The sequence below is a fragment of the Gallinula chloropus genome (assembly GCF_964237585.1).
Source record: "Gallinula chloropus genome assembly, chromosome: Z".
Lineage (NCBI taxonomy): Eukaryota > Metazoa > Chordata > Aves > Gruiformes > Rallidae > Gallinula > Gallinula chloropus.
Window position 1 is genome coordinate 63,379,680 of NC_140089.1, and position 15,855 is coordinate 63,395,534.

The 15,855-nt window shown below is 46.4% G+C and overlaps 1 protein-coding gene across 1 annotated transcript in view; it reads left to right on the forward strand.

Moving 5' to 3' along the window:
* Positions 1–9,272: 9,272 nt before the first annotated feature.
* PDE8B (phosphodiesterase 8B) overlaps positions 9,273–15,855 on the forward strand; it is a gene marked incomplete at both ends in the record, with an annotated part of 82,832 nt that continues 76,249 nt past the window's right edge. The window contains one exon of the mRNA XM_084277977.1: positions 9,273–9,584. Coding sequence (XP_084134103.1) covers positions 9,273–9,584 — 312 coding nt within the window. The remainder of the gene's footprint in view (positions 9,585–15,855) is intronic.

Here is a 15,855-nt window from a genome sequence, read left to right on the forward strand (position 1 = left end):
CTTGCAGTCGGGGCGGGAAGGGGTGTCTGGGCAAGCACATCTCAGCCTGACCACCAGCAGGTATCTAGACTTCTCTGTACCTAGACCTGCTGGCCTGTGGCTGGAGCTTGTCGCTTGCTTCCACAGGCTGAGGAGTTCACCCAACAAGAGCAGTATCCTGGGCATTATCTGAGACATGTCTTGGATACCTCTTTCAAAATCCCCAGAGTCCATGGAGAGGGCATTTCACTTGTGCGAGAAACATGAACTCTGTTGGTGGCATGGAAGAACTCAGGGACAGATGATGTGCCCAGGGAGATCTGCTCAGGAGGATATGCAAACACCCACTTCCTTACTATTAGCGATAATGTCTCAGGACTGGGCTCCTCACAAGCAGGTTTGTGGACGAGAGGAATTTTAGAGACAGATTTATGCACAGCAAAGAAAATCACAAAAGCAAAGGCTCAGAAGCAACCAAATGCTCAGAACCTCTGACCAAAACTTCCTGGGAGTTCTGGAGTGATTAAAATGTTGAAAATCACCCCCTTGGTACCAACAGAAGGAATAAGAGTTGCAGTCTGTATACTTTATCCACTAGGAGGCACGATGTTTGCATAGGGCAATTTAAAGGTCTTAACACGAGATGCTGAAGTGTCCATACCTTGTTCTTGGAACACAGCAGGAGCGAGTTAACAATGATGAAATAGATTAATTAAAAAAGGAATTTTAAAAGTTCACATGAAAGGCCTAATTCCATCCCTATTAAAATATGAACAGCCACATTCCCATTAAGTTTGGTGGGAGTAGTGTGCCAAGGCTGAACGGGGTCCTTAGCACGTGGTAATATCTACATGCATGCAAAATGTACAAAAAAGAATAAAATCAGACTATTTACTTTTTATTTTACTTCTAAAATAAAATTAGACACAATAACCTCCTACGTTTAGGCTGTTTCCCCAGAAATAAGGAACAAGTTACTTGCTATTTTCTAGAGCACTGCAGTTAGTTCCAGCAGCCCAGTCCCAAGCCACAGGTGAGTACAAAGCAAGTGGGCCTGTGCCTGTGCTCCTTGCTTGGGTAAAGCCTTGCTGGTGGCACCGTCACTGCTGGATGGCATCCTCCTTTTGGAGCACTTGCAAAATACTGTTTGTCTGTGATGTGCATAGCGTGGTTGTCAGCCATGGGGCTGAGCCTTCTGCATTTCCCCTGTCAGTTTCTCAGTGCCTGGAAAGAATTGATGCTCTGGCTGGTCTCAGCATTCCTTTAGTGGGCCTTCAAAAGCCATGTCAGCTGGAAGGGGATAGTGCAAGAAGAAACACAGTGGAAGGCCAATGTGGGAACAGCAAGAAGTCTGTGTGGCCATATCCAACACTTCACACTGTAGGCGCTTCTGAGCGGTTGTGTCCAGATGAACACCTTGCCCTGGTGATGATGCTGTGCCTGGGTGAGATCTTTCTTCCTTCTCCCAGGTCTTTATTGGGTAAGGCAGCCTGGCTGCACAGAATGGCAGGAGTAAGAGGCACGCTTTGATGTCCGCATGGGGAAAGCGATGTGCAGGATAGGCTGTGATGCTTGCTTGTCTGATAACACTTTGACATAACTGGGCTAAGTCAATTGAAGCTTGCAGTTGAAGGCCAGCTGACACCTGGCACTTGTGCAGAGGTGCTGAAGAGGAAAGGTTCTACCTCCTCTGAAACCATACCAGCATTGTGGTCCCAGGTATCCCAGAACATGGTTGGGTGTGGCTGAGGCTGCAGCAAACCTCCTGTCCACCACACCCATGTGGGACCAGGACCTTTGAGAGTGTGCCAAGGACATGAGTTCCCAGACAACAGCACTTGCAGATGTATGGCCTCAAAAGGGGGATGTTCTGACCTGCTGTTGGGGACATTTCAATATGTGTGCTGTCTAGGGATTCTGGGGAGCTCAAGGAGGATTGTGTTTGCTGACTGTGTGTCTTCTTCCCTAGAAGTAGGGCAGCTCTTCACAGTCCCTAGCCTCAATCTGACATAACTTGCTGACCCACGCTGGTTCTGCTTCTCCTCTCTAGAACTGATTTTCTGCACAGGTTCAGTACTTTGGTTTTATTTTGTGTTGTGGTGTGGGGTTTTGTGGGGTTTTGACTTGACAGCTGCTCTGACTTGACCACTACTTGTCCCAGAGTTCCAAATCATCTTTAATCTTGCTCTGCTTTTGTGACATTTCCATGCTGTCCACAGTCTTTTGTGCAAGTCTTTGACGTTTTTGGGTAGGGGTTGTTTTTTTATTGTGTTTGCTGAGTATCTCATACAGCTCTCTCACTGATGCCTTGGGTACTGCTGCAAAGCATTAACACTATTGATGGTATTAATGAGCTCCCAAGGAACAGATGTATTCCAAAAGGAAAAACAGCAATAAGCTGTTCTTAAAGCATGAAGGAGAGAGCAACAAAACAAGCGAGCCAAGTCCAGTCAAGCCCACAGATGACATTCCCAAGATGACAGGTTCCACATACCTGGAACTTGCTGCAAACTAGAGTATATAGCGATGAAAAGAGGCTGTTCCAGTAACAGAGTATGCTTCTGGTCCCACCTCTGGCAGTTGAGATTTGCTCCAGATCAGGGTCACGCTGCCCTCTCTCCACCCCCGCAGTTTGTTTCCCCTCTCCTCAGCCATGAGGACGGATTTGACCTCAGGATCCTGAAAAGCACCAGCAAAGGAGCTGGCTGCTCCCCGGCAGTGGCCTTTAACGCTCTCTCCAGGGGACCTTCGGGTCTGCCTTTCTCCAGAGGCTGTGTAACTATCCGCATACCGAACCAAGCCAGGCTCAGAGCACTTGGTTCACCTTGGTTTCCCGAAGCGCCTTTCCCTGTTCCTTCATGTTCCCGACCAGGGCAAAACGATCTGGGAAGGGGAGACGAAGGAGGAGAGGGGGGCGGGGGTGAGCCAGGACAACTCGGGGAAGCCGGTTCGCCCTTCTTGCCCAGTGTAGCCCCGGAGGCGAAACTCTTTTTCCTGGAGCGCTTCCAGCCCAGCGGGGCCGGGCGGCGGGGGGGTGGGGGCGGACCGGGCCGGGCCGGGCACGGCAGAGGTGGCGGCGGCGGGGCCCGCCCCGCTTACCTGGGCAGCCGCGGCGGAGCGCCAGTCCCGCTCCCTCCCGCTCCTCGGAGGATGAACGGGCCGGGGAGGAAGGTAAGGGGAAATCGGGCGGGTCGTGGGGCGATCCCGAGGGGTTCCCCACACACACACGCTCCGGGGCGCCCGGAGCAGGGGTACAGCAGCGTCCGGTGGTGACACTCTTTAGGTGGTCTCCCACTCCGTGGTGACGCCCCCGGGGGTTGGTAGAGACGTGTCTGACGGCTGGTGCTGCCAAAACGTCCGGATGACCCCCCACAACACAGCTTAGCTCGATGGGAGCTGTGTTCAGCAGTGCCCGGCGTGCAGGGTCAGAGGCTCCCTGTGAGGGGAGCTGCCACCTGAGAGGGACGTGATGCACAGGTATTAAAATATTCCCGCAGAAGCATAAATAAAGGGGGAAGAACTGTGTTACTGGAGTAGTAAGGAGCACAGAGTGAGCTTCTTGTGAGGCAGTGACCACTGAAGTCTTGCTGGGGGACTTTCAGTGCTGGTAGGAGAACTGCAGTTGCCTTTCTGAACTTGCTGTGCTGTGGAGAACTTGGGTTTGCCTTTGAATAGGACTGGTTCAAAGAGTTTGGTGGAGCACACAAGTCTAAGGTTCTTAAATATGACGTGATCACAGCTGTACTGGAAAATTTGTTTATAATTAGATGTATCTGACCACCGTCGTCCTAGAAGTTGAGACCCTCAGGGGCAGTGATGCTAACACACAATGGTACTGCTGGTGGCTAGAGCCTGTAGTTACTACATATTTCTATACGTTACTCTCCCTCTTCAAAGAAACATGGCACAGGATCGCTGTGCCTCTCAAGAATATGCTGATATGAAGGGCAGTGCCAAGTTGGCCCGTTGCAGGGAAAACAACTGCAGGTGTCTGTCCTCAGGAGGGAATCTGCATCCCTGGGGCAGCTCATCACCTGTCAGCAGCAAGGAGCAAAAGCCCAGGGCAGCATCTTCTCCTGCCTCTGGGGAGACAGAAACAGATGCAAACAGAGGAGGGCAGGAACTGCAGCTCTTCCTCCCTCACACACAATGGGGTGGAGGAAGGCCCCCTGCCCCTCCATGCAGTCTCAGCACAATCTGTGCCTTGCAGCATTTACAGCAGTGCCGACTGCTAGCGGAAAGGGAGACAGAGTTCCCTCTTCAGATCTGTTCCCTTGCGTGAGTTGGCAAACAGGCTTCTCCGTACCTCAGTTCCCCTGCTTGTATAATATCCATAGTGAAAAATACTTTATGAACCTCTGGGGAAAACTGGCGTTGTCCCAGCCAGTCAAAATCTGACCATAAAAGAAGGCCAAAGTCAGGTTTTAACATATAACTCGCAAGAAATCCCCATAAACCCATTCTGTCTGAGCAATACCTACCAGAAGGTGTCTTATTTTTGGGCGTTACTAGTCGGAGATTGTAACCCACCGCACTCACAGAATTTAGCACGCAAACACTGTGTGACAAACCCATGATAAATTAAAACACACTTTGGCTACAAGAGGAGATTTTTCAGAGTTATGAAGTGAAAGGAGTTTTGGGCAGGGAAGAAAAAATAGGATTTGATTTTGCTTTTTGGTTGAGTTGGAGAAAGGTCACTGCTTTCAGTGAAGTTACTCTTGATTACATTGATGAGAGAGTTATCTGATTTGTGACTGAAAATCACGTTCTGTTCTTCCTCGGGCAAAAGAAATCACCTTCATCTCTTGTATTTAATACCTTTCTGAATTCTAAGTGCCATCATCACTTGTACTGTTGATGAGTAAAAGCAGAAGGTCAGCATTTGATCATCTACTACAGATTATCAAATTTCTATACAGGTGGGGTTTTTTTAAAAAAAATAGAGGTATACAGAAAAGAGTTCTATTCTAGCTGCCATTATTATTATTATTATTATTATTATTACTACTACCACTACTACTGATAATTCCCTCATATCTATTTCAAATTAAAAATACAGCAGATAGTCCAGTTAATTTAGATAATTTTAAGGTATTTTCTTTCCTCTAATCTGTGTATGCAACATGTTAGTTTGTTCTGTAGTTTAGAAATCTGTTGGGCCAAAAGGGCTGAGAAAATGTTGAGCCTCCTAAAAGCCTAGTAATTTTTATAATTATTTTTTTTACAGCCTTATATATACATTCTTAAACTGGTTTTACAGTAAATGAACCATGAATAGCAGTCTTCAGTAGCTGATTGTCAAGTACAAGATTTTAAAGTCTCTGTAAAATGCAACCTCTGAAGTAGTATATTCTTACTGCAATGAACAGGGATTTAGAGATGTTACTTCCAATAATGCCAACACAAACTTACCGATCTACTCATAGCACAGAGTCTTAATATTGAGGTCAGAGTGAAGCCTATGACTGGTTCTGGGAAGGTTATAAAGTTTGGAGGAGTGTATTTTCTTCATTGTGGAGGGATTTGCAGATGTCAACACTATAGAGAATGTATATCCGCTGCTTTTTACTGGGGAGAGAAAAAAGACAAGATGCTTCAGGGTTCCACTGGCGGCTTCCAAAATCACTTATATGCTTAAATTTATCATGCTGAAATTAGCTGTGTGTAAGAAATTGGTTTCCTGTGAGCATAACATTTGTAAGGGTTTAAACAGTTGCATCTAAGGCTGGTGAAGGCTCTCCAGTAGTGGAAAAAGCATTGCATGTGAACATCCTCCAGTGGTCAGAGGCACTGCCTCAATCCTGGGGCCATACTAAATATGCAGCTCTGGGGGCAGAATCTGCTTCAGTATGTTAACTGTACCTCTTGTAAGTCCCTGGTTTAATTAGTGTGGCTGCTCACAGTGAAGCTTTCTGCTTTGGTGGGCATCCGTCGGGGCAGACTGCAGCTAGATGACTGCAGGACTGTGACTTGAGCGTGCTGTAAGAGGTGGTGCTAGAGTCCACGCATGTGTTTTAAATATTCCCTCTATCCCTGATGCCCAGGAAATCCATGGTTTTCTTCTCACAGCGAAGATGTGGGCAGAGTGCTGATGTTAGGAAAGTCAATCTTTTAACTTTCTGTTTCTTCACTTGCTACTTGGGTGGCAGGCAGTCATCCTTCTCTGCTGCACACCCTCCCTCTGCCCCACTCCAGGCTCTGCTGATAGTAATCATCACTTGCTTGTTCCGCCTCGCCAAGTTCCTTCTGAGTACTCGCTGCACCTATGAAGAGAGGCTCAGAGAGCTGCAACTACTCAGCCTGGGGAAGAGAAGGCTCGGGGGCATCTCTTCAGTGCATAAGTCAGGCTCTTTCTGGTGTCCCAGTGACAGGACAAGAGGCAATGGACACAAACTGAAACATGAGGGATTCCATCTGAATATTAGGAGGGAACTGTGAAGGTGACTGAGTGCTGTCATAAGTTACCCAGAGGGGTGGTGGTGTCTCCATCCTTGGAAATGTTCAAGAAAGATGAGGCAAAGCATTGTTACTCTCCCCACTTTCCCATTGCTTTTCAGCAGTCTGTGCAGTGGCCTGTGCTGCAGCCTTCACTCTTCTCAAGCACTCTGACACTACATAGGCAAGCTCACCTTCTTTGGTGATGATCTTCCCCTGTTGCCCCTAAACCAACAGTACAGGAGAGCCACTGGAGAGACGCATTTTGCAAAGGTTTGCCAGAACTGTGACTTCCTATTCTTACAACTCAGTCTCTGACATCAACTCCAATGTTTTACCTAAGCAAGGGAAAGCCATGTGAGAGTGGGCAGGTACCTACAATGTTGTCTGAAAGCAATAGCAAAGTTCATAGAACCACAGAATATCTTGAGTTGGAAGAGACCCATAATGATCGAGTCCAACTCCTGGCCCCACACAGGACCAGCCAAGTCAGAGCATGTGACTGAGTGCATCGTCCAGATGCTTCTTGAATTCAGCCAAGCTGGGTGCTGTGACCACTTCCCTGGGGAACCTGTGCCAGTGCCCAGCCACACTCTCAGTAAAGAACCTCTTCCTAATGTCACACCTAAACCTCCCCATAACAGCTTCATGCCGTTCCCTTGGGTTCTGTCACTGGTCACCAAAGAGGGGAGATCAGCTGTCACAGAATTCAGTACTAACAGGGCAGAAACCCACCTACTGAGATGTTAAGGAAACCCAGGTGTTGACTGAGTGATGAAATAACTTATCAAGTGATATTGATTCAGGAGAATTGACTGTGGATAGCTGACAACACCGTGACATGACATTTTCACCAAGCTCGGTCTGCAAAGTCGACATACCATTTACATTCACATCCTTTATTAAAATTCTAGATGCTGTTGATTCTAGATGCTGTTGTTCATCCTTTATTAAAATTCTAGATGCTGGGTGGATAAATTTCTACAAAGTCTCAAACTAGTCAACAACTGTTAGAGGTCTTTTGGGGCAACATCATGTACACCAGTGTATGGGCTCTGAGTGGCATTCCTAAGCCTCTGGCTCTGCTGCAAATCTCAGGTGTGGTCTAGGGCAGGTAACTCAAATCCTAACTTTAGTTTCCCGACTGTTAACAGAAATGAAGGCAGACTGACAATATTGCAAGGGATACATACAACTTGTTGCTCTTTTGTTGCTAAATGAAGTTTTAGGACACATTCATCTGCAGCTAAATGAGACTGGAAGGTCTCACACAGAGCTTCAGCCTAAGCCAGGAAGGCTGCATGATTGGGTAATAAGCACAGTCTGCTTCATTTTGCTCGTGCTGAGCCTGTCTTCAAGGTAGTCCTCCAAGACAGCCACCAGCAGAGCAGTGTGATGGCATGCAAAGATGCAGCATATGCTGGATATGAGCCACAACTTGGTTTGTGAATATTGACAACTAGTGGGGGAAAAGAAAATTACATAGAAAAACATTGATTATGAGGGCCAACACAGGCTCTCTGGTTAATAGGAAAACCAGTTTGTCAGATAGGTTGGTGACCCCGGTCCAGTTCTTGATGGATGAGTGAATATCCCTATTGTCATAATTACAGTGATCCATGGACTGGGTCAGCAGAGGCAGAGACCAAGTGTTCATACCATCTCTCAAGACTGAGGTGTTTAGCTGTGAAGGCATCATTCTGAACAAGCTAGTCTCAAATCCACAAAAGCACTTCAGGAGTGTCAGGAGGCAAAAAAACCACTCTCACAAAATAACAGCAACACAACCCTTGCACCAACTCTACTTCATGTTTCTAGTATTTTTACATCACTCACTAAAAACTAGGTGCAGGAGCAATGATCAAACACCAGGTAACACTCCAAGGAGAAGAAAAGGTGTGTACACAAGTGTTCATTGGTAACTGGCAGTCAGGTAAATGCTTTATTAGGCAAGTAACACACTGCTTTATGATATTACCAATTCTTGAAGGATTTATAAAGTGCCATTGAAAACAGATTTAAACTGAAATCTCTGAAAGACTAAACGTCCACACATTTAGCTTTACACTTCATAGGTAGTTTCACTGAGATCAATGAAGCTATTCACTGTGGAAAGCTAAGAAGGTGTGTAAATCCCCTCAGCTTCAAACATTTTGGTTGATTATCTCCCCAGTGACTGGAAGCAGGGATTGGCAGCTGTCAGATGTATGGGCTAAAACACCAGTTTGTCTCTTAGAATATCAGTCTAGTGGAAAAACAGCATTAAAAATTTTGGAACAATCCTGGCCTTCTTTCCTAACTTGCAGTGGGTGTTGTTTGGCTCTGAACTCCTCCCTGCAGCCCCCTTCACAATTGAGGTTTGCTCACCCATGGCTAAGAAAAGTAGGCACATTTGGATTGTCAAAACAAGTAGTTTAGCGGCTTGAGAAAAGAGCAATTGGTGCAACTGCGGGGCGTGTGTCGTGTTGTACGTACGGAAGGCTTGAGAGCAGACCTTCTGCCAGGGGCGGGAGGGGGCTGCGCCGCCGATGATGCTTCTCCTCCGCCCACCCCTCCACTCACCAGCTAAAGGACCCGGTGGCCGCCGGCGCTTCGTAAGACGCTGCCAAGGAGGGAGAGGGGCTTAGCGGGTCTGGGGGCCCTAGAGGCGGAGCGGGGAGACGGGCGGAGGTGCCGGGGAGGCACCACATGGGCGGGAGCGGCCGGGGCAGTGCCACCGGCGGGGGGTGGTGCCGGTGCTGCCGCGGGGTGCGCGGCGCAGGGGCGGCGGCCCCGCAGCCCCGGCGGGCGGCAGGTGGGAGCGGAACGGGCCGGCGCGCCGGCGGTGCGGCGGGGCGGGGTGGGGAAAGGAAGGGATGGGCTGCGCTCCCAGCATCCACGTCTCGCAGAGCGGCGTGATTTACTGCCGGGACTCGGACGAGTCCAATTCCCCCCACCAGACCACCACCATCTCGCAGGGCACCGCCACCCTGCACGGTCTCTTCATCAAGACAGACGCGGCGGACTCCATCCCTTCCGTTCTCGCCTACCAGAGCCGGCAGCAGCCGCCGCCCTCCGCCGGTCCCCGCCGCAAGGAGCGCAGGCAGCCGGCCGCCTCCGCCCGGGCCAGGGCGCCCCGCTGCTGTGGCATCGAGGCGGAGACCCAGACCAGCAACGCCAGCATCAAGGTAAGCCGCGGCCGCTCCGGAGGGGCACGGCAGTGGGGCTGCTGTGGGTCCCTGCCGGCCGCGGCAGACTGGAGACGGAGTCGGAGTGTCCTCCGCGGGGAGGGAAATGATGCTTCGGCAGGCGGGATGCAGCTGCGAGGACCCGTTGCCCTGGTGCTCACTGACTCACCGCAGCTGCCGCTGCCGGGCCGGGCTGGCACTGCTGCGGGGGGGCCGCGCTGGGGGACACCTCGCCTGGAGCAACACTCCCTCCCAGCCCCCCACCCGGGGCAAGCGCCTGCCGCAGGGAGTCCTTTGGGTTCCCCTTCGCCCCCACGCCCACAGCCCTGGATGGCTCCGGGGTGCCCCTGTGACAGCCGGGGGGCCGAGGTGGGGAAGAATTTGTTTCGAGTTTTTTTGAGTGATGGCAGGGAGTGGGCGTCTGGGTGAGGTGTTAACAGTCCCCTTGCTTAATTCTCATCAGCAAAAAGCCTGTGCTTGCTGCTGGGTTTTCTTCATCCCTTTTTCTCCCCCTCCCGTGTCTGGTTAAAAAGAACTGTTGCTGCTAGGCGTGGATGTTCACTCACCTGAGAATCCAAGGACTGTGACTTGCGCACACAGGTAAATGTGCCTTGCAGGTGTAGGGCTAGAGGATGCTCCTGGCAGGGGCTGTGTCTGCAGGGTCACCTCACTACAGGCTTGGGTCCTTCCCTCAGGCAGGCACTGTTGCAACCTGCTTATCGACACCTTTGCTTAAGTTTAGCAGTTAAAAGAGATGGTTGCTCTGGAGATATGTTTATGTAAATATCAGAGTATATTTTTCATTAATTTCCCTAAAAGTTTTCTAGGAATTAACTTTTGCTTTGTTGCCTTACTCCAAAGTTTATTATCAAAACAAGTGGTGTCGAGATCCCAGCTGCACCTTAGGTTACTGTTCTGTTCTACTGATAAAGCAGGGTATCATGTCATAAAGTAATTACATGGACTTAGCTACATCCTGGTATCTTGTTATAATTAGGAAATTAAATTACTATATATGATCTTTTTCCATAATTTTAAAAACCAGAAATCATCTAAGGAAAACATAAGTGAGAAAGCACATAGGGGAAAGAAAAAAAAACAACCCACAACAAACTAACCAACACAAAACCAAACAAACCCCCCTAAACAAAACACCACCACAACCCATATTCTGCTTGTTTGTGCAAAAGCTGAGAAATCTGCGGAATTCTCTGTGGTTACACTGACTGTTTCAGAAGTAGAACCTGGATAATCAGTGACAGGGTGAATTCTGAGCAGGACTGGGGTTAAAAAAGAAAGTTCTATATCTTGTGCTTGGGGATTCTGCTTTTTACGTTTCAGAGTGGAATACTTTGGAGAAAATACAGTTTAGAAATAGAAATTCTTGCACAGTGCTTTGAGATTTGAAAAACGTTTGGTGGTTTGTTTTTAAGTGGTAATGCTCTTTTCTGTTCTTATGGATTGTTACTTGTTATTACATCATATGCTTTTATAAACAAATATATTTGTCCATTTTCATTTTCTGGTTATTAAAAGTGAATTTATTTTGGATAGTTTTGAACTTCGTAATTGGCACTGTAGTATTATTTTGGATAATTTCAATTCTTTTTACAATTTCAGAGTCCCAAGCACCTAAGGGAGGAGTTGGGGGAAAGTATGTTTATTTTAAAACTGCTTCAGTGGTAAGAGTAGAAATGTTCCCATTCTTACAAGAATTAAGATCTGTAAAATATTTTTTTTTTTAAAACTGAGTTAGAGCCTGCATTTTTGCTGGTACTCCTGACACAGTTTCCTACAGGTTAATATTGTACTTAAGTATTTGTCTGACCAAAGCAAGGTTGGAATAATACAGAACTGTCATAAAGATAAAATAGCCCACCAGGTATCAAGTACTTTGAGAAGTGGAAGACTATTGAAATATGATTCTCCAGTAGTACATGATAACAATGTTTATTTCCATAGAAGTTAAAAAAATGAAAGAAAATTATTTTGCCACAGAAAAGGTGTCAAGTAATAGAACACGGTTTTAACTGCTGTAGTGCTTGGCTGCATGTGTTAGCTGTGTGAAATCTCATCTAACTGTATTTAGGGGAAAAAACAGGTCAAATGGCTGTTGACACTATTATATGCTAATCTAATATTCCAGTTGTGCAACTGCTCATGGTTCCCACTTAACCATGCTGCTTCGTCTGTCTTCACTTTCTGTTCTAAATTGTTCTTTAGTTGTTTACTCCAACAGGTGTTGCATTATTTACATTTGACCCTACTTTTCTACAGTGCTTTAAAACTTATCCATACCATAATATTGAACTGGACTTAAAAGAAATCCTCCTGTCATGAGTTCAACCTGATAACGATTCAAATAAAAAAAACCCCAAACCATCCCATGTCACTTAAAATACATGGCTTACCTAAACCTTAGCTTTTTAAGTCCATCCTACCTGTATTCACTGGAGTGAGGTCGGTGATACAATGACAATTCTTTTGATTTGTCTTCTTCTCCCTTCCTTAATAAGATGCTCTGGATTGTTCAGGGGTGCCAGTCACATCCTGCTGACACTGGTTATGCATTACCCTTCAGCAGCTGTAGCATGTGTGCGTGTGTTCCTTCATGGATCTACAGATGACCTGGCAAAGACTTCAGTGGACTTCTTAAGCACCATAAGATGCATCTGTGCCCTAATTTGGAATAGGACCCACAGTTTCTGGTGCCCTGCCACAATCTACAATACTTGGACAGAAACCTATTAAGTTACTTACTATAATACTTGGACAGAAACACTCAGGTAAAATCTGGACAACCCTTGCCCACATTCCATCCTTAATAAAACCAAACAGTGTTAATATGTCAAACCCTCTGTCAGCTTTATATAAAGATAGAAGGCATTTAGCTTACATCACTGAATCATAGCACTGAGTGCAAGGTGATACTGAGTGTATGGTGGCTGCTTGACCCCTTGCTCAACTATTGTTGGTTCTGAAGTGCAACAGTACCAGCTGTTTAGGAAGTAGTAAACAGCTTCTTGAAGGCTTCCTAAGGGATTTGAAAAGATAATAAAAGTTCATCTTATTTATGCTTACAAATACGTGCTTTAATTATGGCTGTATATAGATCTTAAGCAAAAGCCTGTGCATAGATGTGCTTTTCTTGAACATCTTAATACTTAAACATCAACCAAATTTAAAGGCTAGGAGAACAAACAAGTTTTAAGGCTCTTATAATTAACGTAGAGCCTGGGGCTGGGAACCTTTTGCAGTTTTTTATTGATTCATTTATCTTATGTCACTTCTAGAAATGATAACTGCAGGTGTAGTGGCTTGGTTCTGCTTATATGTTCCTTGTGAAAGAGGAAAAACCTCTTTATGAACCTCTCTTGAAATTCAGTCATGCTAGGAGCACATTTTGATGTTTTTCATGATCTTCTATAGCAAAATAATTACTAGAAGCAAAGCTCAGAAATAAGAAGAAATACAGTGGGACAGTATCTCTTACCAGTGTTGGTCTGCATTAAGTTCCAGGTATGGAAGCATAGAGGAGATGTGTGTTCCAAATATGTCAAGCATCTAGCTTTTATAACCTTTTTAAAAAAAAAAAATCTGGGGAAATAGAGAAAAGGATGAAGCTGCAAAATACAAATACCAAGTACCTACGGAGACCATTGAGAAATGCAGGTATGAGAGAGTTGCATCACGACCATGGGTCCTGGAGATCTGCAACTCTAAACATCACCTTGATTTCAAATACTGTTAGTCACATTAATGCAATATCACATGGAAGTAAAGTGTACTTCTTGCACTTCTTGTTTTTTTCAATGTGTACTACTGGTCAGCTGGATGCTAATATGTTCTGTGGAACATGGATGAAAGGCAAACTTGGAAAATAAATCTTCCAGCCGTGTAACTGACTGTGGTGAAGGTCCATTTCACAATTCAGTAAGACACCTAAGACGTCAGAGTCCTCTCGAACATACTATGAGGCTGCAGAACAAAAAATGGGCAGGCCAAAAAGTGTTGAACTATGTTACAGTACAGAGCCTTTTGAATTTAGGCTGTTCTGAGGGATCTGAAAGATCCCTGGTGAAAGGTCTGGAGGGGGAAGTCTTACTAGGAGAATCTGAGGTCCCTTGGTTTGTTCAGCCTGGAGGAGAGGAGGCTGAGGGGAGGCCTCATTGTGGTCTGTGGCTTCCTGATAAGGGGAAGCAAAGGGATAGATGCTGATCTCCTCTCTTTGGTGACCAGTGATAAAACCCGAGGGAATGGCATGAAGCTGTGACAAGGGAGGTTTAGGCTGGATATTAGGAAGAGGCTCTTTCCTGAGAGGGCAGTCAGGCCCTGGAACAGGCTCCCCAGGGAAGGGGTGACAGCACACAGCTTGACTGAGTTTGGGAAGTGTTTGGATGATGCACTCAGCCCCGTGCTCTGACTTAGCTGGTCCTGTGTGGATCCAGGAGATGGACCCTATAATCCTTATGGGTTCCTTCCAACTCAGGATATTCTGTGGTTCTATGAATCACTCTTAAAGAAAATTGCTAGTGGAGAAGTACTTTTCTTGGTTTAAGCCCAGAGTTCTTAAAAGGACATGTGAAAATGACCTTTGCAAAGTTTTGCTGCTCCCCATCTGATCTGTTGATTCGTCCTTCAAGGGGTGCAGGTAAACTTAAACAGGCACTGTAGTTATGCTCTTAAGCATTACTAGACAGGAGAAGTGTTAGAGAGTGGAGAAAACCATTTCTCCAGAAAACAGTAAAACACTCAGCAAAGGAAACAAAGCAGCCTGATGTAATAAACTTACTTGGTACTGAGTCACACAACATTCTGGACTTCCAAAAACATTCTAGGTTGTTGGCATTTATATCATTAAATACAAAATCCATCTTCCCCCAGCCCCTTACTTGGTATAGGGAGAGAGAAGCATTGGAAGTTTGTAACAGAACAATGAACCTCAACCATTCCAGCACTTAAAGTCCACAGGTGTCTGAGGACCTGTGCACCCTTTTAAGTCCATTTGGAGCATTTGCTTTCAGATCCCAAAACAACAGTTATAGGCAAACTGAGCATTAGTAGAGTCTAACTTCCTCTTCGTACTTTGCTCTGTGCAAAATGAGACTCAGGTTGTACTTTCTGAGGAGCTTGATGTGAATCTTTTGACATTACTCCATCACCATGCTGAAGGCTGAGCAGGTGGATTTCAAATAAAACCAACATGGCTGAAAGGCCTAATGCAAGCTGAGAAGTTGTGCCCTGTACTGTGGGGAATAGTGCATGCTCTTGGGATGCAGGAGCTGGGTCTGAATTCCTGCAGCCAAGAATGCTGAATCATCATTAGGGTAGAAAATGGGCACATGGGTTCCTGTCCCTCTCTGTCAGGTAATCTTTCATACTTCAAGTGGCGGTTTAGGCAGCAGAGTAATTGAGCAGGTTTGGGTTGTGAAACTAAACATCATATCTGCTCTGCAGGTAGTCTGAGAAGCAAGGCTACCAAACATCTCTTGTAGGCATTTCCTTCCAGCTGGCAGGAGCAACCCTTTTGCACCTTGGGCGTCTGTCACACTGAGATGCTGAGCTTGGCCAATTTGCTGTGAGGAGTACTTAAGCACCTGACTCACAAAAATGCTTCCTGTTCCTGGTGGGAGTCCTTCAACTTCTCCAGGACTTTGCTATTTCCACATCCGTGGGTTCCTAGATCAGGTGGTTGTATGAGGCTATATCGTACAGTGCAGGCATTCCTGAAGTAAGGTGTACCACAGGTGCATCTTTTCGATATCTTAGTAATGCTCTGTAAAGTAGTCCTGAATTTTGTGCAACAATACCTAAAACCTGTAGAGGTTAAAAGGGGTGTTGTTTCTAGATCCTTGTCATTTCTGAAATGTTGTGTGCTCTCGGGTGAACTGGTCAGACTAATGCGACCAGTGCTGGGGACATTCATATATACAAAAAAAGAAGTAGAGTTGGGAATTTTGTTTGATGAGGGGTTTTTGGGTGGGTTTTTTTGTTGTTGTTGTTTGTTTGAAGGGGTTTTTTTGAATTAAAATCTTCACTGTGTGAGGCAGATGTGCTACTTCTGTGGCTACTGCCTTCTCATTTTGGATGATCTGTGTACTCCCTCAAAAGTGTTGTAGTAAAATCATGGAATGATTTGTGTTGGAAGGGACCCCAAAGACCATCTGGTCCCAACCCTCCTTCCATGGGCAGGGACACCCTCCACTAGACCAGGTTCCCCAAAGCCCCATTCAAACTGGCCTTGAACGCTGCCAAGGAGGGGGTTTGAAAT